Raw genomic sequence first — 22,502 nt, 5'->3', positions numbered from 1 at the left:
TAAAAATTACTAAAACCCCAGGTTCCTCCTTTTTTTTATTTAAAAATCTCAAAAACAGTAAAATATCACACAGCATTGTAAGTTCTCCAACATTAATATATCTCAAATCTTGTAAAATGCCACTGCATTAGAAGCTCTCCAGCATACAATGCTACCTTCCAAATAGCTTTCCCAGTACCAAATTTATACTTTTTCTTTGACAGTTTAAACATCTAACTTGTTACCAGCATATAAAATAAAGATCCTAAGATTTTTCTTAGGCTATTAGGATTCTTGATCAATGCACATGTTAGATTCTTATGAGACTAGGTGTTTTTGTGTATCAACTACCACTTTGTGTAACTCTAACTGTAATTGCTCTATAATTTTACACTAGTTTGTTGATGCTGATTTGTGATTTTCTCCCAAGCATCCTTTCCAGGTAGAACATCAAAATAAACAAAAGGTAGAAAAGTGTTCCAGCATCAACACATCTACTAGTCTCATTTCTCTTGCTGAAGTTCAAGAAATATTGGACCCATCTCAGAATTTTTTAATTTTATCAAATCCAAGAGCTTGAAAACCTCACTTGATTTCAAAAATTCATCTAAAATCTCCACACAGTTTCCCCAAATTCTCTACTTCTAAGAACCAGTCCTGTCTAATCATCACATTAATTTGCAAAACATATAATAAATTATCACAAATGAAATTCCTTGGCATCCAGATATAACATTAAGATGGTCATAAGGAATAAAACCATGGTGATTACTCTTCCAACAATACAAATTAAATACTATTAAGTTGGGGCATCAATTAGACCTTGAATCAATGCCTTGGGCATTTTCCCTTTCATTTCGATATGGATACTCATACATGACAAATAATCCTTTGCATCAGTCTTCAGTTCAATTTTGATATACTTTGAAGTGAGGTTAAAAGAGCCAGTTAAAGTTGTCAATGTCATCTTCTACATATAAAATTTGTAACGTTTGTTAATTTAAATGTTGCAATTTATTCATCTAGTATTGCATTATCATTTATATGATATATCTATAAAAATTATGTACACAATGGCCTTCCAGAGGTAAAAGTCAAACTAGAATACAATCTTCATAACCACTATCAAGCAACAATTACATTAAACCACATAGCACCTGGAGGGTAAGAAGTATCTTTGCTTTTCTCATGTTAAGTTCAAAAGCAAGTAGGTGTGTTTCCAAACATTGGCCAGAGTGTGCTTGAAGTAACCCTAAATACTTTGTTGCTTCTGCCAACGGATCTTCCACCTGCAAAAGAGTAAATTACAAATAACTTCACTCCTAGAATGAAATTTAATTCCAGATAGAGTTTACTTGTAAATTGAATTTTAATCAGCACTCGCACATGATAAATCAAATAACTCATACAAATACCTGTATCAACTTCTCCCCATCAGGATCGAGATCAACAACCTTTGAATGTTGTGAACCTCTCTTCCCACTTTTTGTTGCTGCCACATTAGCTGCTTCCCCTTCCTTAGCTTTTTCCTCAGCTTCCTGGAAAATGAAGGAAGACAGAACATTCAATATCCAAGCAGTTGTATGGAAACCTAAAATTAATTTGTAAAATCTTTGGAAAAGCTACCCACAGACCTTCTTAGCTCGAGCTTCTAATTTACGTTGTTTTGCCCTAATCTTTTTTCTTTCAGAGGAGGGAAGACTCATAAATCCAGCTTCTTCTTCAACAGCTACCTTTGGAGGTGAATCATACAATTTCAGATAGCATCTGCAGATTTACAAAATAAATCCATCAGAAACTCAAAATCAAACGTTAAAGAACAATTTATTTCTATCACTGTGAAATATCTAGTTGTACAATAAAATTGGTCTTCACTTCAACCATTTTAGATACATTTTATATCAATGATTGTGCCATATTAAACCATTACATAATATTGGGATATCTGATACCCCTGTCCTATTGTTAAAACACAATACAACTAATCCTTATTTGAACCATTTTATATATTCTTAATATCAACGATGGTACCATTAAGTCAAACAATATAGGGATAACTGACACCCTGGTTATGTTGTTAGAACTAAAAGCTGAGAGGTAAATACAATTAGAAATAAGCCATTCATTTCACAATAGAACATTAAATAAAGATATGAGACAGTGATGTTCCACTAACACAAGGCTTTGTAATGAGGATTGTGGCTTACTTCAAAAAGCCAATTCAAATGCAAAAGACTTTCCCTGTCACAATAATAACCAAGGATATTCAATCACCTTAGTCATTTTCACTCCTGCCTCCAAAATGCTTGAAATAGCTCATATTGATATGAATGAGATATAGCTGATTATTTTCATGTAATTTTCAGAATCAACTTTTCAATATGAATCTAAGTATATTGGCTAAAGGTCCACTGGAATAACTAAAAATATACACACAAAATAACATGCACGTGTTTCTCAAATTACTTTGTATGCTCAGCAATTTAAATCATAAACTTGAATCCAAACTAATCACATGGTTAATGTCAATCCAGTCACTAAACCTTGTACTAGTTTCAAACAAATGCTTCAACCCACTTTACTTCTGACTATTTGGCATCCAATGTACATCATCTCTCAATCGCCCTTATTTTCGGTTTTAACAATATTTTATCACTGGAATGGGAAGGAGGTTCTGCTTCTCTTTCCACTCTCTTCTCTTCGCAGGATTTGAGTCCGACTTAAGATCATCCGGGTGTGTGTACAGTCCCAAACAAACTCAAAACATGCAAATCCTTCACTGAAAAAGCCAATGAAACCCCATGTAGTCATACTCACAAATGTCAGCAGCAGCACCAAAGATTGTCCCCAGACTTTGCAGTACAATCATCTTCTATGAAGAAAGAAAATCAGAAGTAGCCAAATAAACTGATGGTGTTTGTCATGCACTCATTAAACAACCAACATCTTTAATCCCACATTTTCCATGGGTTTCTTTCATCTTTTTAATTGCACACGTTTACAATCAAAGGTGGGTTGTAATTTTATGTAAATTATTCTTCTATCTTTTAATTTGATAATTTCTCAATAATAGGTGGGCTGTCATTTTTTGTGAAAATTAAAAAAACTGTAAGGAGAGACTTATTCACCTATAGCTTTGTCTGACCCATGAAGCCCATCGATAGTGATAATTAAACCCCAAAAACCAGAAAAAAAACATAAATTAATTGAATTTGAAAAAATTTATGACAATTATTGCTGATATTATTAATTTAATATCGAACAATGAATATCTATCATGACATTTGAGTTTGACAAATTGACATTGAAGTAGAGTATTTATTTATTGTATGGGAGTTTTGTTTATAGTATGATGTTGTGGCATTTAATCCAAGATACGGTTTACACTAAAGCAAACTACTAGCTACAAGCATCTTAGTACTGATTATCAACATTTTAAGACAAGTGGGGTAATTATACAGAATCACATTAATCCCAAACGGAAACTAACCTAATGGCACCAACTGCAGCTTTTTGGAAGAAAGGAAAAGAATGCAGACGATCTTGAAACTTCAGCATTTGGACATATGCACGAAGGGTCATCTTCCGCAAGCAATATGAATGAAAGTCAAATTGGTCTTCCTTCATATCAGCATAATGCTTTTCTACTGCTAAGAACTTCTTTAAAGCTCGCCCAAGGGAACCTTGTCTGAAATAACTCTCACCAGAAGCTAGTTCATACCTGCTCCAAGAAGATTCTCATTCAGACTTTTAGGAACAACTAATAACTGCAATATCCTATAGTATCCAAATTCAATTTGTACAATTCAACTCATATTCATATCATCGAGATTACATGATTACTCATGCACCACCACATGAGATATATTTATTCCAATTTCACAACTATAAGCATACCACATGCATTGCATATCATATAAGTTATTGTGCTGATCACCATCCTTTGTAAAGAGTACAGCCGTCTTCTCAGCCATTTCCACCTTCAAAACATATGGTTTAATGTCTTAAAATTCATTAAAAGAAAATCCCCTACAAACAGTTAAACCCACAATGCAACAAACAATCCATAGATGAAAGCATCTTCCCTGAATTGAGTTCCCAGTTAAAATTTCCCTGACATTTCATGATATTAAATTAAGAAAATATTTTTAGTTAATACCTGATCTGCCTGAAGCATGCGCTTAACACACTCACTATTTATATATCGATCTGCAAGGTCCATAGACCGAGCTTCATCTGCCAATGTGGCAGCTGCTGTTAGATCCCCTGCATGTTTTAATATTCTACCCTGTCATCAAAAAACGTATTAGGAATTGCGAACATTTCAATAAGAAAAAGCTGCTACAGAAATAACTAATATTGACATAAGGCAAAATAGAAAAGCAGCCAAATGGTATTTAAATAGAGCCACAGGCTCAGAACAAAATAGATGAAAAACCTGATAAATCAAGTAAACAGAGAAGAAAAATGTTAGGACATTTGACAGACAAAATAATTAGACCAAATAAAACATGTCCATAAACTTTATATCCTATCCTGCCTAAGTCACATTTGGTTGAATTTCATAGTCGAACTATATCACCAGAAATGAGTAATGGGAACATGATGGCAACGGCTATGTGACTGAAAATGGGGATTGGGTGACTTTGCACATAAGAAATGAACTAAAAATAGTTCTCCATACACATAATGTCAAAGAAAACCTACAGGATTTCTTATCCAGACACTAAATGTCTTCAAGCATTTCATTAAATATTTTACATATATAAATGTGCCAATAAACATCCAGAAGAATACTTGGCACATTCACATCTAATGCAATTCATTTTCTTATAGCAAGGTTATACAACTGTTCCAGATCTGCTGTACCCACACATGCTTTGAGAACATTTTTGGAGGTAGACTCTAATAACAAGGTCATACAACTGTTCCACAAGTGTCGGATCTACTCTATCTAATTCTTGATAAACCACTTTATCAAGAGGTGGAGTATATCATACCATGATAGACTAAAATTATATCGTTTTCTTTGCCCTTTGTCTTTGTGTCCACTATTTTATCTACCATTATTCAAATAGCAGTCATGGTTCAACTCTAAAAATTGTATTATTTTGTTGCTTCTTGTATGTCCAAAACTAATAAACATCCAGAAGAATACTTGCCACATTCACATCTAATGCAATTCATTTTCTTATAGCAAGGTTATACAACTGTTCCAGATCTGCTGTACCCACACATGCTTTGAGAACATTTTTGGAGGTAGACTCTAATAACAAGGTCATACAACTGTTCCACAAGTGTCGGATCTACTCTATCTAATTCTTGATAAACCACTTTATCAAGAGGTGGAGTTATATCATAGACTAAAATTGTATTGTTTTCTTTGCCCTTTGTCTTTGTGTCCACTATTTTATCTACCATTATTCAAAAAGCAGTCATGGTTCAACTCTAAAAATTGTATTATTTTGTTGCTTCTTGTATGTCCAAAACTGATGAGGAACACAAATATGTTTTGAGAAGCTTCACAATAAAGACAAGGTGCAAATAGACGTAGGGTGGAGGATCGAGGACAAAGTATCATACCTAATTTGAAGACAAATGAGCCATATAAGAGGTCTTAGTTTTATGTTTAGCTCTCTTACTCTTTTTTGAAATGTTGCCACAGCTTGTCAACAACTTGATGTCAATACATACCCAATATAGTAATGGTTACTTTGCTTGTACATGGCAATGATCTATTATTTCACCTACTTTCTTGTAGTTTCATAAATTGCATAACCTTGCAATTTCTCTTATATTTTCTATCCACTTTAGTGTTCATTTCCTTAGTACTTTCGTAGGCTCATTTTACCCTTTGCAATAGCCTTTTTCCTTCTCACGATGCTCAAGCTTCCTTTTCAATAGCCACCTCTTTTTGTCACTTTCATGTTAGCCCTATGGTTTTCTTGTCTCTCGGCAATTTTCCATGTAAATTGTTTGGATACTAGCGCTTAGCACATACTTCTACACATACCACTAGCATCATGTGATAATTTGTCGTCCAAAGCTTAATTCTCAGCGATTTTCCACAAGCCACCTAACCAGATAAGTTAAGGTGGCTCAAAAGGATTCATAATAGCGCATTTATTGTTGGTGGACGTTTTGACCAGGTGGAGGCTGATTTATTGCATGGTGGCTGCCATATTCAAGGTAGTGGCTCATTTAATGCTTCATGGGCGATTTGAGAAGTGATGGGCATTTATTGCATTATGGACGCCCTCTTTGGGAGCAAGGAGCAATTAATGTGTAGTGAGCAAGATTCCTCATTAATGGCTCTCCCCACTACTTGGTGTCATATTTGGGAATCTTTGGTCAAACCCTAATTAGGGTTTTGCATGTTGAATCTTAGCCATCGATTTGATTGTGATTTGGGCCATTCATTTCCTTCTTGGAGGCCTATAAAAGGGGGTCACCCCTTCATTTGTAATAGAGGGAGAACTGTATAAAACTGTTGCTATAAGTTTTTGAAGTAATAATAGTGATACATTGGCTTTTGGTGTTCACTTGTGTTGTTTCAAAACTTGCATGATTTCATCTTCCTCACTTAGAATAGATTTGCTGTAAGTACTTAGATGAATGAAGTAGATTGCATTGCTTTATGGTGAGATTACTTGCTCATACCTTTTGCCGATAGATGATTTCTATTCGCAGGGCAAGGCTGGACTGAGCTTTTACATGTGTGTTTTAACTTGGATTATCAAATGAATATTGTTCTTTGATGGTGCTCATAGATGGTTCAAAATCCTACAAGCACAACCTTTGAAGATTGCACCCTCTTTATGTAGTTGTCTGATAGTGGCAAAGTAAAGTGTGGTCGATCTCGCCTAAGTCTTTGCTATCTGTTGAGTTCCTAGATTTAGATTAGAATTCCTCAGCCCTTTCCTATTTTACTTGCATTATCTTATTGAAAAGTTCTAAAAAAAAAGTTATTTACTGCCAAAATCATTCGCGAATGAAGTTTTAAAATTTGTTTCAAGTCTTCTTCAGTGTGAATAAGTCCCTTGGATTACCAGCAACATCAACCAAACGAGTCTATATCCATCGTAAAGTCGCTAGTATGCAGTTGGAACCTTGGAATCAATGTATGATCATCCTGCAATCTTAGCATATATGAGATTTTGATCAAGAGAGGATAGAGTGCCCATTGGAAACTTTATTCTGTGTTGGTGTGGTCAAAAAACACCCGTCAACACATTCCAACACAAACATGCCATAGAAATAGGCCCCATTGAGGAAGCTGCATAACCAAGTTGTTTCTTAGTGCAAACCATATTGCATAAATTGCATATCCTACAAATCATGTCTTTTGCATCCCATCAACAATACAACCATATGAAGTATCATTAGATCCCAAACAGATATTTATCTAGGTTGGAACATAGTTTCTATTAATTTGTAGTGTAAAGAACATGATAGATATGTTCTAGATGCTCCTCCTATGTTTTGATGAAAATGAGTATGTCACCCACATGGACAACCACAAAGAAGTCTACAAAGGTCTGAATTGCATCATTAATCATCCCCAAGAATCTCTCGTCCTTTTACCATGCAAGTATTTAAGTTTCCATCAGACAATGTGCTTGGTCAGATATGATAAATTTGTGCCGATTCTTAGAATTCTCTTTTGATCTCATCATCCTCCAAAACATCAAGTCTATACAAGGGGCCTTTTGGCAGAGGTGTTCTAGGGATTAGAACTATCAAGTGCTTTAACATACATTGCAATGGAACTCTTGTGGGAGCTGTGAAGACTTCTTTGTAGCATATCGATACCATGCTCCCTATAATCTTACCTTATTCCATGGAACATACAAGCATAGACGAAATCAATTCTATATACCAAATCTGGATTAGATAGGAAAACCAATGGGCAACAGACTATTTTGCAGAAACATAATGCGCCACAAAAATATTTAATAACACACATGATATACATTGCAATGTAAATTAAGTTCTGCTAAAAGTGGGAATTATTTACAATAAGGCACCAAACTTTTGCCTTCACATTGGCACCTAAGTAAGCCAAGTACATCAAGAAATGAAGAGACTCAAAAAGGGGGGAATGAAGAATCTGGCAGGTACACAAGAAATTTGGCTCAGAATCATACTGCGTAGGTTTAGGGTCTTCCGGAGTAGGTTTGGGGAGATCAGATTTGTCAATTGCAGTTCCACAACTTTTCATCCTATTCTACACTACCTTACCTGTCTGGCATTTCTTGAAGAGAATTTTTTTATCTATGACCACACAGCTATGACCCCAACAAACCAGCTGTCCCATCTACATCTAAGATTGATATGGACCTTATTTGGTCAGTGAAATGAACAAGTTCATCATACAGAGAAATAAAGGTCTGGTTCAATTATTCAATAAAATATATCATTTCAAAGCAGCAAGGATGTCATACCACTAGCAAGGAAAATAAACAGAATTATAGATTATTTAATTTCATGCATCCAATGTAGCTCATCACTATCAATAAAGATCCAACCAAACCTTCACTAAATAAAGATCAATGACAGTTGGAGTATGTGATATGGCATCATCAATTTTCCCAAGAGCTATATCATGCTTCCCTCGAAGGTCATAATGCTGCCAACCATAAAAACAACATATAAGCCAACATGTATTCATTGTGAGAACATACCAACATTGCATCCAAAAAGCAGATGAAATATTGCAAACCTGAGCAAGAAAAAAAAGAACCCACAAAAGTGTCGAAGGAGATTCTTTCAGAGAACTGCGATAAAGAGGACAGTATTAGAACCTAAATTGATGAGTTAGTGATTATGTTTTGCTTCTTAACATATTTTAGACATCACTCCAGCCCAGTTGATCAACCTTAAGCTTCATCTTTAAAACTATATCAAAAATAGAACAGTATGCTTAAGGTTTCAATTAACAATCAAGAAAATATATAGTTTTATGCAAAGGAAAGTTGGATACATAAACAATGAAAGAAACAATGGTACATCTTTGTTAAATAGGAGAGATACATGACGAACGATGAAAGGTCAAAAACTCCACAACTCCACAAGAAGGACACGTGTCCATATGAATACATTTTTCCAAAGACAATTTGAAGAGAAAACTAACTGACAAGGTTAAAAAATATTTTTTGATCCATAGAACACAATAAATAGGATAAAAGTTGCAAACCTTTAACTATGAATGCACTTGTCAACAATCAATGACCAAAACCACAATAGAATCATTAATAATCATCTATAAGTGTGCCCAAGTAAAAGGTTAACTACATTTAAGAAAAATTGTACAAAAGAAAAATCACATAGAAGGAAAGATTGCACAGAAACTATCTTATTATTAATTTATTTATTATTTTATTATTTTGTATGATTTATTATTTTATTTATTTTTATGATTTATTATTTTATTATTTATTCGAGTGGGAGTTAATTATTTATTTATACTTTTCTTGGTCGTCAAGTGGGAGTAACTATTTTTAGAGAATTTTTAATTGGTGCTTTAATATTTAATTATTGTTATTTAATTGTTTTTTGGGATTTTATTTTTGATATTAATTTGATATTATTAATTTAAAGCTACTTTTATAATTTTCGAATTAAGGTTTTTTGTGCATGATTTAGTGAGCTTTATTTAGGTGATTGAGTTTTATTTATTATGAGATCGGAAAATTGCCCCGGACTCGCCGAGGGGGCAAACTCGCCAGACTCGCCAAGTTGGCGAGTTTGGCATGAACTCACCAAACTCGGCGAGTCCCGTGCTTGGGACTCGACCGGCGGCAAGGCCCAAAACAGGCAAAAAAAAATGTATTTTTTAAAGTTTTTTTAATTTCTTTTTTTTATGTTATTTATCCTCCAACCCTAAAAGTGAACTTCATTTCATTCATTTGGAAAAATAGGAGGAGAAAAGTGAGTTGTGAAGAAAAACAAGGGTGCATTGAAGAAAAACCAACGAGGAAGCTCAAAATTTCTTCCATTTATCACATTGGGGCTGCATTGTGTTTGGATTTGGTGCATCAAGAGTTGGATAGGAAGAGTTTGCAGCTCATTTCAAGATTTTTTTGTTTCTTGTATGCAAAAATTCCAATTTCTATTCATTTATTTTGAAAGTTTTACATTTTCTTCCAAAATATTTTGTATATTTGTAAACTTATTATGTTTTATTGCAGCAAACTTCACTTTATTATTTGCCTCAACTTCAAGTTTCACAAAACTATCCTACAATGTCTACTTCAGCTTCTAGACCCCCCATTAGAAAGGACCATGCTTGGAAATATCATGAACATTTTCCAGGGCAAGGAAAGGGGCAAACAAAATGTACATTTTGCAAAACAATATTCCATGGAGGTATATATAGACTGAAATACCATATTTATGGTGCACGTGGACATGATGCTGAACCATGCCTAAAAGCACTCCCTGAGGCCGTACGTGATTGTTATGTAATGGTTGAGGAAATTGAAAGGAAAAAGAAACAAAAGGAGGATCGAGCGGCCATTGGGAGAGAGGCAACTTTAGGAAGAGGGACACAATTAGGTTGTGTTGGAGGCCCTTCTTCCTTACCTCCATATCGTCCCACTCAGTTTGCTACTACTGGTGCTGGTGCTTTTGCTTCTACTTCTGTAAGTGGTAGTGCTACTGCCACTTCTCATGTTCCTAGCACTACTAGTTGTAGTGGGAGTGTTAGCATTGGACCTAGGATTTGTAAATCTAGGTTGGATACTTTCTTTGTGCCTCACACTACTCCTGGGTCCCAATAGTCGTTTGAGGACATGGGTTGGAACAAGGAGGTCCATGATGCCGCTAAAATGGCAGTTCGCAGGTTTTGGGTCTACGGCAGTGTTCCATTCTTTACAGCCAGGTGAATGTTTTATAACTTTTATGTTTGATTGTTTTAATTTTTATAATTTTATTCTCTTCATTTTATTTTTTCTCGTACATACTACATAGTACATAGTACATGCTTAACTTATCTCATTGAATTTATTTGTGACAGGTCTCCTTATTGGCAAGAAATGGTTGATGCCCTTACCATATGCGGCGCAGGGTTCAAAGCCCCTTCTGAGTGTGATTTGAGGGGACCCATTTTGACTCAATTGGTGAATGATGTGAAGAAGGAATTAGGTGAACAATGCCAGATATGGAGCACTAAAGGTTGCACCATCATGACTGATGGTTGGACGGATAGGAGAAATAGAACTCTCCTTAATTTTCTTGTTTCTTCCGTAGGTCATTGATTAATTTTAGTTTCATTTAGTCTTTAATTTTTTATTTTTTATTTAATGATTTATTGAGTGATCATTGATCTTGCTTTATTTTTTTATTTCAGGGGGCACCGTTTTCATCAAGTCCATTGATGCCTCCGCACATTGCAAGAAAGCCACCTACCTATGTGAGCAGATAGAGGAGGTCATTGATGAGGTGGGTGAGGAGAACATGGTACAGGTGCTGACCGACAATGCAGCAAATTATGTTGCTACGGGTAAACTTTTGATTACAAACTAATTTTGTTTGCAAATTAATTACTATTTTGTAACTTCATTAATTACAATGCAACAAATTATGTTGCTGCAGGTAGACTATTGATGGAGAGGCACCCATCTATAGTTTGGACTCCATGTGTTGTCCATTGCATTGACCTCATGTTGGAGGATATTGGAAAACTCTCATGGGTCAAGAGATGTGTAGAAAGGGCAAGAAATGTGTGCAAATTTGTATATAACCATTCATGGGTGTTGGCTCTTATGAGACAATACACAGAGCAGAAGGAGTTAGCTCGTCCAAGAATCACAAGATTTGCCACAAACTTCATCACATTGCAGTCCATGCTTCGCTCTAAGTTGGCCTTGAGACATATGATTGTTGGTGAGGAGTGGTCTTCCTCATCCTATGCTGCCACCCCTGCAGGAAAAGATATGGCAGACTACATTTTTGATGAGCGAAACTTTTGGGTCCCTTGTGATGAGATAGTGAAGGTAAAAAATTTATAAATTATACAATTTAACTTTTTGTTTTATAACTTATTATATATATTCTCTTATTTGCTCATTTTTCTAAATTACACAATATTTTCAATTTTGCAGTTTGTTAAGCCCTTGGTGGTTTTGTTGCGAGTTGCAGATGGAGAAAAGCCCACAATAGGCTACACATATGAGGGCATGGATAGGGCGAAGGAGGGCATCAAATCCGTCTATGGAGGAAATGAGAGCAAGTATGGTCCCATTTGGGAGATCATTGATACGAGATGTGGAGGTCCTATCAATGATCTCCCAAATGGGACCATACTTGCATCATAGGCCCATCCATGCAGCAGCCTATTATCTGAATCCGGCATTCCATTTTATCCCTTCTTTCAAGGCTGATGTGGAGGTCCTTAATGGGCTATACTCGATCATGGAGAAGATGGCACCTGTTGGTACTACTAAGATAGAGCTTATTCGAGAGCTACAGTTGTTCTCAAATGCACAAGGGGAGACCTCCTCTCTTCCTATCGCCAAAGACGGTAGGACAACTATGATGCTAGGTAAAAATAAATTGTAAGGCTTAATTTTAGTTTTATTGTATATTGTTAAATGAGTTCATGAGAGACTGATTTTATTTATTTTTCTCATTTCAAAATCTAGTAATTGGTGGAGCCTTTTTGGCCCAATGACACCAAATATTCAAAAGTTGGCCATTCACATCTTGAGCCAACCATGCAGCGCATCTGATTGTGAGCGCAATTGGAGTATATTTGAGCACACACTCCAAGAGGTGCAATAGATTATATGTGGAGAAGATGAATGATCTCGTCTTTGTTCACTACAACCTCCGTCTGAGAATGAGAAAGAATGCATTAGTTGGCATCTCACCTATCATTCTAGATGAGGTTGATCCTGATGCTGAGCGGGCCAATGAGACAGATCCTGCGGTTGTCTTTAGTGATGATGACACTGATTGGATCGACCAGGTAGATATAGAGGCTGAGGCTGTAGCCATGGCAGAGGAGGAGCAAAGAGCACGAGCAGAGACAGGAGATTCAGAGGCAGATACTGATAGTGACACAGATGTTCCTGATGTTGGTGAGCATGGCATGGTGTCACAGGGAGCGGCTATGGCTGCCGAATCATCCAGGACCTACCTTAAATGCCTTCGTAGGGGGTCGGGGCGAGAGGGTGCACGCTCCTTTGAGCCATAGGCTTGTAGTTGTATTTACCTTTGGTATTTTTGTGGAACATTTGATGATGATCATATAATGACATGGATTTTTTATTCCATGAGTTTTGTAATATTGTATACATTTGACAATATTTATATATCTGAGTTTGTTATTTCCTTCAGTTATAATTTGCGTTTATGCTTATGTGATTGATGTATACTTGTGTATGTAGTCAAATGAGCCAAGTTTGATGATGTTATTGTGTCTTTAAGGTGTATTCAATATAGGGTGCATGAAACAAGTTTTAAATCTTTTGAAATCTATAAATTTCTTGAGTTTTTCACTTTCCTGAGTCCAACAGAGTCTGAAGTCGAGTCTGACTCCGAGTCCCGAGTCCGAGTCATGTTTCTTTGTCTTATGAGAGTTATGTTTTACAATTCTTTTTCCATGAATTTTTGGAGAATAATTTTGTGGTAATTTGTGGAGAATTTTGAAGGAAATTTTTGTGTCATGGAATTGGAGAAGGGTTTGTAGTTATCCAGTGTTGATTGAAGATTTTTGTTCAAGTTTTCTTGTAGCATATTTTGGATTTCTCAAGCTTGCTTATTGGAATTTTGGTTGTTGTTCTGAGGAGTATTCGTGTTCCAAAATTTGTCTGCAAATTCTCTCTTCTTTCTTCTATCTTTCTTCACATTTCCAAGTAGGTTCCTATTTCCGAGTTTTAATTTCAGTTTAATTTGCAATATTGGTTAAAATGAATTATTAGGGGGATTTGGGAATGTGTATTTGATTATATTTACTATTTTAAATCAATTATTCAATTTATGTTTAGAAAGATTGTGTTTTGCTAAAATCGGGCGTGGGTATTTTGCATTTTAGTTGTTCAGTTTTGCTTATTACTTGATTGAAATTCTTGTATGAATCCAAGTGCTTGATTTATCAATGTTTTTAGAAGGTTATCAGACCCTTCTCAAATGGGTTTTGATTAGATTTTTACTTTGGAGTCTTTTCGTAGCCCGTTTTTGTGTCAAGTCTCCCTATTTGGTGAGCAGTCTTTGTCATGTGTGCACAGGAACAGAATGTATATGCGCAACAAGAAGGTTAATATGCGCAGAAAGAAGGTGCATATGTGCAACAAGAATGCTCATATGCGCAGAATCACTATTTTGGGTCCTGTATTTGCAGCTTGATCCCATTTAGACTCCCGTTTTGTTCCAAAGACTTATGTTGGACTTGTGCCTTGTTATCCAAGTATTTTTGGATCTGATTGGTCTTATTTTGGCTTGATCGGAGTTCAAATGCACTTTCCTGATTTGGCTTGTGGGAAGGAATGGTGATTGAGAAGTTATGATTCAGTTTCAAGACTTGACCTTGTGATTGGTCTCTATTTGGAAATCCTATTTGCAGATTGTGCTATCTATGCATGTATATGGATTCTTGATGTTCCTATTTATATATCATATGTTTCATGATGCTTATTTTGGGCCAAAGGATAGGTTATCTAAGTGCATAATGGGGGAGTGGCTCTCTATGGGGGTCGAGGCCCAAAGTGGCTGCCAGGGTAACTCATCAGAGAGTTGATTAATAGGTGATAACATTAATAATAAAAATTTGGGTTGAGTTTACTTGGATTTACACACTAATAAGGTAATGTTTTGTGCCCCACTCATCACCTCGAATGCTCGTAAAGACAAAGGATGAGATTGGGAAGGCCAGTACATCTAGAGAGGCATTCGTCCTGAAAGGCGCTTGGATCTAGCATGTTGTGCAATACCTTCTCTTCATAAAAGGATTGTATGGTACCGCATGAGTTCTCCTTAGGGACCGGGGTCTGGAGTTAGGAGAGGGTCAGACTGTCGAGATAACTCAAGTTGAGACTATGCGATGACACTCTCCTTATGTATCCTATTATCCTATTGTGTCAGTTTTTATGTGGAAGCCTCTAAGAGTCTTTCAATTGTTCTTGGAGTCTTTTGATTGTTTTTGGAAGTCTCTTGGGATGTCATTTTGGTTGTTATTTTACCTTGGAAGTTATTTGGTTGCCTTTGGAAGTCTTTTGATGTTCCTGGAAGATTTTGGTTGATATTCTTACTTTGCTAGTCCTTGATTGTGAAAAGTTCTTTGAAGGTTTGATTGGAATCCTTTCTTTGGAAACCTTTGGTTGTTATCTTTATCTTCTTGTCTTGTGAAAAGGCATCTTATGTATCTTGGTTGTGAGATTGTTTAGTTCTTTTATCTCTATCCATCTTGTTTGTTGATTGGGGCCTTGTGTCCATCTCCTAGCACAGGGGGTGGGCCTACAGATTCCACATGGTTGGGTGGCGTTACTTTTTCACCCATGAGGAATATTAGGAATATTTGGGTGTGCAGCTGGTTGGAATTTTACCATGTGCTCTTCAGTGTCTTCATATTCCAGTTACAAGATGATCTAGCATTATGTTGTTATTTGTTATGTATCTTCTCGAAGTAAATGTATTGAAAATGTAATTGTTAGCAAAATTGTAATTGTACTTGATATTGTATTTGAAACACTCCTTAAAGAGGTGGTTCTATTAGGACTATTGTATTTGAAAAACTTGTAATGATGAAATAACAATTAGGTGAATGGTATATTGGGATGGTTAAAATGATCTTACTTCATGTCAAAAGATTACCTTAGAAATATTTAATTTGATGCTTTAAATGAATATAGTGATGAATGTTTAATGTTAGGCCATGGGAGGTAAAGAAAAGATGTTCATTTATTTTGGTATCATGTATGTACCTAAAGATAGATGATTATTGTTGGTTATGTGATGTGACGAATTAATAGCATCTTCAATGAAATATCTCTTTGTTATTTAGTTCATGTTTAGATGTGTTGCTTAGTAGAAACGTTAGGGAACCCACAGAGGAATATGAATGGATACTGTTTATAAGTCTTCTGCTAAACAATATAATAGTTTATCATTGTGTTGTATTGATAGTATATGTAATGTGTTGAGTTGAAAGATTGTTTATGTATTATGTTCTTTAAAAAAAATTATTTGCTCTGTAATTGGGTTATTAGTTGTTATTTCTATGGGGTTCCTGTATACCCTGTCAATTTTGAATTTATGTGTCTGATTGGACTTAATTTGGTTGGATTGGTGTTCATATGGAGTAGAAGAATTCAGCATAGCTAGAAAAAAAAAAAACTTTTTCCAGATATGTGCAGGTACAGTATCCACTTTGTATTTGTGTCATGTCGTACTCATACCATACCAAGTAGCAGTAGCGTACCAAGGGAGGCGGGCGGTATATCCTACAACTCTATCCTAAAGGTGTTGACCAATATAAAATATGTTTTAATGTCTTACTTTATTAAGCATATAAATAACCTTTCTTGGAAAGGGAACTCTTTTTAGTAATTTTTCCAATTTTATATTTGGCATTCCTATAATCATTTCATTGAAAATATTACATATTTTATGGAATAATTGATCCCCAAAGCCACCACCCTAGATACGGGTTACTTACCCACCTATTGACATTCAGACTTAATATGCATGGCACTTAAGGGAGCACATAACCTATGTAAGAATAAGCATTTAATTGACGTAACTATTGATGACACCCTAACATACATGGCATATGAAAGCTAATGGTCTCCTAAATTTCATGCATTCATCAAACATCTTCAATATGCCTTGTAAGCAACATATCAACATTCAACTATGGCAATTGAACCAGCGCCTCAGTGTCAGGTATATGTTTCAACATATCAATTGCTTGCTGCATTTAAAATCTACCCCAATAAAGGAAAGTATGCTCATGTATTACATTTTACTGCTTCTGTAAAAAGGACCAACATTCTGTAAACCTTTTCAGAATATTCTCTTAACAAAAGCTTGCAAACCTTCTAAAAGCACTCTAAAAGGGACAAAAATCTTTTTTTAAAATTTAAATCAGTCTTCTTATTAGCTTCTGTCGTATTAGTTTTCCCATCACTTACAAACTCTGATGTCATCAATTTATCTGTAATTTTACATGCTATTTCTCAGTATGTATATGCTTTCCATTTTAGATTTCCAGTCAGTATCCAGATATATGTAATATATGTCCAGATTTTAGGTACTTATAACACTGGTGATATGTGCATGTTATGACAATCATTCTGCCTAGAGCCTGTCAGTAGGTTAAATTAACAAGAAAGCTGTGTGCCCTTAAGTCGCTAAATTACAAGACACAAAGTGTTGTTCTTATTAAAAATCGTTTGCAACATAAAATACAATCTGCCTCACCTTCCAGGAAAGCTTCCGCTCTTCTCCAGAGAGGATTCAATTTCAATCATTAAATTCTCCAGAATATCTGCCTATTGTCCACAGACAGACTTTCAATCAATGAGCATTCAAAATCAAAAATCAGCTTCTCAATTATTGTGATAAAATTTCATTAGTTCGATAATAATCCAACTATATGCTAGAGGGTTTCTAGAACTTTGGATATACCTTTCCTGGATGATCATATAAAGGGCGAAGATCTGAGAATAGTGAAGGAACTCCCTAAACACAATCAAATGCATGTTACAAGTTACTCAAAGGTGTTGGCAGAGCACTTCATAGATAAATTTTATAGTAATCGTAAACAATTACAGGCTTCTATAATGACAAATATTCAAACTATATCTATTATATGCAGCATCACAAGAATTTTGAAGCCAAACTGTTAAAATTACAGATAGTACTTACCTTGCTTAGTAATGGTCTGGCATAAATGTCTACTGCATTCCGAAAATCATCATCCTCCAAGAAGTCAAGAGGAATACGCTGAAAGAAGAAAACAATAATCCAGCATGTATGTTTATAGCTTTATATGTAGTAAAGCTCATTTAATCACCAACCTTATATTTTCAGATAAATTTGGTGAGAAACTATCATGCATCTTACACAAAAAACCACATGCATCTTACACTTGTAACCAACAAAAAAAAATTCAACAGAAAAAAGGCCTTGTCATGGCCACAGTCCATTGGACTTACATGACAATATACAACCTTGTTTAACTTTATACTCATCTAAATTGATACAAAAATAGATTTCTATAATATTTTTTTTTAAAAGTAGCAAGTGTAGACCATTATTGCCAGCCATATATAAAGAACAGTGCATAGAACCCTGTAATTGAAAAGAAAAAAAGTGAATTGTTGATGTTAAAGATGACTAAAATTGATCAACAGCACACGATGTTCAACATCCAGCAAAAACAGCAAAATATTGCCCATGAACTCCAGCATAAAAATGCAACAGAGAAGACAAACAAAAACTAGTAAAGTGCTCAATGTGTACAATACGTATCATAATATAAGAAGAGTATGACCTAAGACATGAAGGATGATTTTGTCCAAGAATATTGCATCTGAAGCAGAGCTATCTGTAGGGCCCATCACTACTGAACAGCTTAAGCAGAATCCAACCCAGATTTTTCTTTTATTTTCTCAAGCAATTTACCAGGTTATTCCATAAGCATCACGTTATCCACTTTACACATGATTATTCACAATCACCTATTAACCAACCCACTCATTAAGGGTTCAGGTTTGACTTGAATTTATATCAGATTACAATGTCCAATCCACTCGACATGACCATCAGACTTAAATCCTCAAACAAGTTCAAAGAATAAGAAGATACAGGGCACCAATCTGATATTGTTTACAATCCAGTTAACTCAAGCTTGACTTAAATCCTAATGTAAGGACTTGAAATGCAGGTTAACTCTGGGCTACTTGACCCAGATTGAACACATGACAACTGAAAGACAATTGGAATCCTACGAATTTAGTTTGAGGAATGATCGGACCCAATTCAAATATTAAATTCAGTTGAAATTTGATGTCAGCTACAGATCCTTATCAAATCAGTCAAGGGAATTACCCCTTTGAGCTCCAATGTTCATCCAAACACAAAACAACATAAAATTCATTTAACAATCTGGAACTCAATCAATACTTATTACTGAGTAGTCCCTCTTGCTTCATGATTAATGATTTAGATTAATAACACTATTTTTGGCAACTAGTAACAAGGCTATGTTTTGTGTTGCCATTTGAAAGGCTCATTCCCTCAGAAAAAATCAGATTTATTTTCCCACATCATGAAGACTTTCAAGCAGAACTGTCAAAATTTTCTTGTCATTTCGAAAATCAATGGAATATTAATAAAAACTGACGCAAAATCAGCTGAAGTAGTAAGTACATCACAATTGTGAACTTCTTGGGAACTCGTCAAGAAACAAAAATTTTGAAGCACTGAATGACAGAGGAAATGAAACTGTGCCCAGCCCTGAATAGACTTTATGACAGCTGGTTGTCACAGGGACACCAACCCTGAATAGACTTTATGACACTGTCAGTGGATACCAACATTGGTGTGTAATACAGTCAGCTGGACATCAGTCTTATTCAATAGTCAACAATGACAATCTATCTTGAGACCATTTCCTATTTGTGGGAGTTGTGCAGGTAAAAATATGCAAACTGTGGATGTGAAAAGGGTTAGATTTATTAAGGTGAAGAAAGAGGGAGACATAGTTGAGGGTAGAGGCAACAGGTTTGGAAGAACAGTGTCAGGCAAGAACTCATCTTCCTCACGCGCAATGGTGTTTCTTTCCTTCTGCATGGAAAAGATTTCAGCATCTCCCTGCCTGCTTCTGCTTGTGTATAACCCACCTAAGCATGCTTTTGTTGGTGGTTTTCCTTATTTAAACCTATTAGGTGTGGAAGATAAATGCTTTAAGTATAACATGTATATCTGACAACATTGTTATAATTGCAGAAAAAAATATAGTAAAAGAATATATGCAATATATTAATTTCTATGGTTATCAAGTTAATATATTTTTTCAAACAAACAAAGAATATTTATGACATCGGAAGACATACTTCTTGTACATCATTTTTTTCTATTGTTGTAGTACATAATGAAATGCTAAAATCATATCAGTAAACATTTATATGTAATAAGCCACAATCCTAAGATGCTGCAAAGGTTGAGGAATGCAATTCTATTCCAAAATTCTTAGTGTTGATCATGGTAAAGCTGAGCAATTGATCATGAGAAAACCATCTGAACACACTTTCATCTTGATAAACTGGATTAGCCTTTGAACCCCAGAACTCACATCCTTAAATAATTTAATGCATCCACAATCCAGCCACATAAGGTCGTGTGCAGATGCCAGGCAAACTTTTATGGAATAATATTGTAGATGGTTTTTAAGCTCAACTGTCATCTAAGATCCATAGTGTGTTCCACGTGTGCATTACGTAAGACAGTAGCTATTAGTGTTTACCAATTTAGCAAACAAGAAGAAAATTGGAAGAGCACAAACAAAGACACTAAGTCCCTTTAAAAATTGATCTCATTTGCCAAGAAAAACAAATCCATGACTCAGGAAAGAAGAAGACCACTGTTAACATTTTAGATACTGAACAAGGAAAAATAAATCTCAATCAATGTCAGAGATATAAACATAATGCTGATTCTATGGGAGTGTGTCTTTTACAAAGATAGTTTTACCTTGGCAGCTGAAGACCATGGATATTGCTCATAAAGAGACTTATATAAAGAAGATAGCTTATTAACATTCTCGGGTGAATGTTTCCCACTTTCGAGTGATAGGCCTAAACAATTTTGGAACCCTTCATAATATCTAGCAAGACAAGATAAAACAAAGTCTGAGTACACTGAAAATAAATGTTTAAGCACATCTTGCCTTGAATTGAGTTAAGTCTACAATCAAATATGAAATAGAACATCGTTCAAATTTCAAATACTAAGAATTCCACGAACTTCAAGAATTTTCTAATAGCATTTGACTATTTTAAACGCATCATCAACAATGTGGCATCCAGCTTGGTCCTTTAAGTTCTTTCTTAGGAAAGGAACATCCTTGCATTTAAAAACAACTTATCAAAAAACAATATGTGCCATTTTAGTGTCAATGCAACATTATGTTTCACCAATTAAAATGCTTGTGTGGGATTCAACTCATGTCACACTTACAGGGAAATCTGCCCAACCTTAAAAGCAAAATAAAAGTCTCCAGTCAAAGTAAAGTACAGGACAGCGTACTAAACCCAAGAAAGAAACCACCTAGGATAAGAGATTGAGATATTATGCCAATTAAGTATAAAACCCTTGTCAAATGAAAATGAATACCCAAAATGATAAAAATGAACATAGACGAGGACGCAAACCAACATCCAATAATATAAAGATAAGGAAGAAAAATGCATCTCGGACAAATATTGACAACTGCACAATCTCAATATAAGCAAAACTGGAAGCCCGTAATCAGAACATGAGCTATAATGTGATTCTTAATTTCTACTTTTGTATAAAATCTGAGTTCAACAACTTATAGCCTAAGTCACAAGGTTCGAATTCGAATTCAACAGCCATGAAATTCGGATGAAATTCGACGAGGGAAAAATTCAAAAAAAAAAAATCGGATAAAATTCGCCTTATATACTTTTGTTTATTTTTAAATATATGTCTACTTCTAATAAATTATCAAAATAGCTTAACATTGCAAAAATAGATTAGAAGTCATTATAAAAAGATGGAACATTTATAAAATATAAACCATAAGAAACATAGGAATTTCAGTAATGCTAGTGATCATATATGATATGCCTCATACAATGTACAGCAGAATCCCTTTTGAACCTGCAGAAGGAAGTGCACTTGACACCTGCATTTCTCTAAGAAATTTTTTACTAGGTGATAGTTCAATGTGGGTTTGCAAGTTATCATTTTCTGTCTGGCCTTTATTAGCCGGGGACCATGACGAATTGAATCTTAGCGTGCAGGAAACCACCCTCTTATTCTAGGAATTTGCCATTTCTTTTATATACAAAAGTGTCATTGTATTGGATTACTTTATTTCACATTTGTAGTTTTTGTAAAAGTTATTCTGCCATCTGCCCACTTTTTAGGAGAATTTTTTTATGGCCGAATTTGAACGATTTGTTTATTAAAGTTTGAAATTCAATTAAATTCGAACCTCATCCATGAAAATCGCCATATTCTGTGACTTGGCTTATAGCCACAAGACAATCCTGCATATAGCATTTTCCTGATGAGCTATATGGCAAAAAAACTAGAATGTTACTCAAAATTGCATCATACAATTATTATAGAATTAAACTCGGATTAGAAAAAACCTATAATTGTCAGGGTTTGCTGCAAGTAGGGATTGATATGTTGCCTCAGCTTCTTCAGAACGCCCAAGCTTTAGCAATAATGAAGCACATTGTTCCTTGAGTGCTATCTTGTCAACCTGCATTGCATTTCATAGCATATACATTTCAACCCACACAACTTTCCAAATTAGAGATTTA

At 35.1% G+C, this 22,502-nt stretch overlaps 1 protein-coding gene across 1 annotated transcript in view; it reads right to left on the bottom strand.

Moving 5' to 3' along the window:
- The window catches only part of LOC131042758 (N-terminal acetyltransferase A complex auxiliary subunit NAA15), a 91,172-nt gene that overhangs the window by 17,907 nt on the left and 50,763 nt on the right, over window positions 1-22,502 (bottom strand). The window contains exons 8-20 of the mRNA XM_057976076.2: window positions 22,326-22,441; window positions 20,677-20,809; window positions 17,848-17,925; window positions 17,608-17,661; window positions 17,401-17,471; window positions 8,702-8,756; window positions 8,513-8,608; window positions 4,139-4,267; window positions 3,877-3,959; window positions 3,470-3,700; window positions 1,614-1,746; window positions 1,395-1,517; window positions 1,137-1,268 (exon numbers count right to left, since the gene is read on the bottom strand). Of these exons, the coding sequence (XP_057832059.2) occupies window positions 1,137-1,268; window positions 1,395-1,517; window positions 1,614-1,746; window positions 3,470-3,700; window positions 3,877-3,959; window positions 4,139-4,267; window positions 8,513-8,608; window positions 8,702-8,756; window positions 17,401-17,471; window positions 17,608-17,661; window positions 17,848-17,925; window positions 20,677-20,809; window positions 22,326-22,441 (1,434 nt within the window). The remainder of the gene's footprint in view (window positions 1-1,136; window positions 1,269-1,394; window positions 1,518-1,613; window positions 1,747-3,469; window positions 3,701-3,876; window positions 3,960-4,138; window positions 4,268-8,512; window positions 8,609-8,701; window positions 8,757-17,400; window positions 17,472-17,607; window positions 17,662-17,847; window positions 17,926-20,676; window positions 20,810-22,325; window positions 22,442-22,502) is intronic.

This window comes from Cryptomeria japonica, chromosome 10 (genome assembly GCF_030272615.1).
Source record: "Cryptomeria japonica chromosome 10, Sugi_1.0, whole genome shotgun sequence".
Classification (NCBI taxonomy): Eukaryota; Viridiplantae; Streptophyta; class Pinopsida; order Cupressales; family Cupressaceae; genus Cryptomeria; species Cryptomeria japonica.
This window is presented reverse-complemented; position numbering and strand designations above follow the sequence as displayed.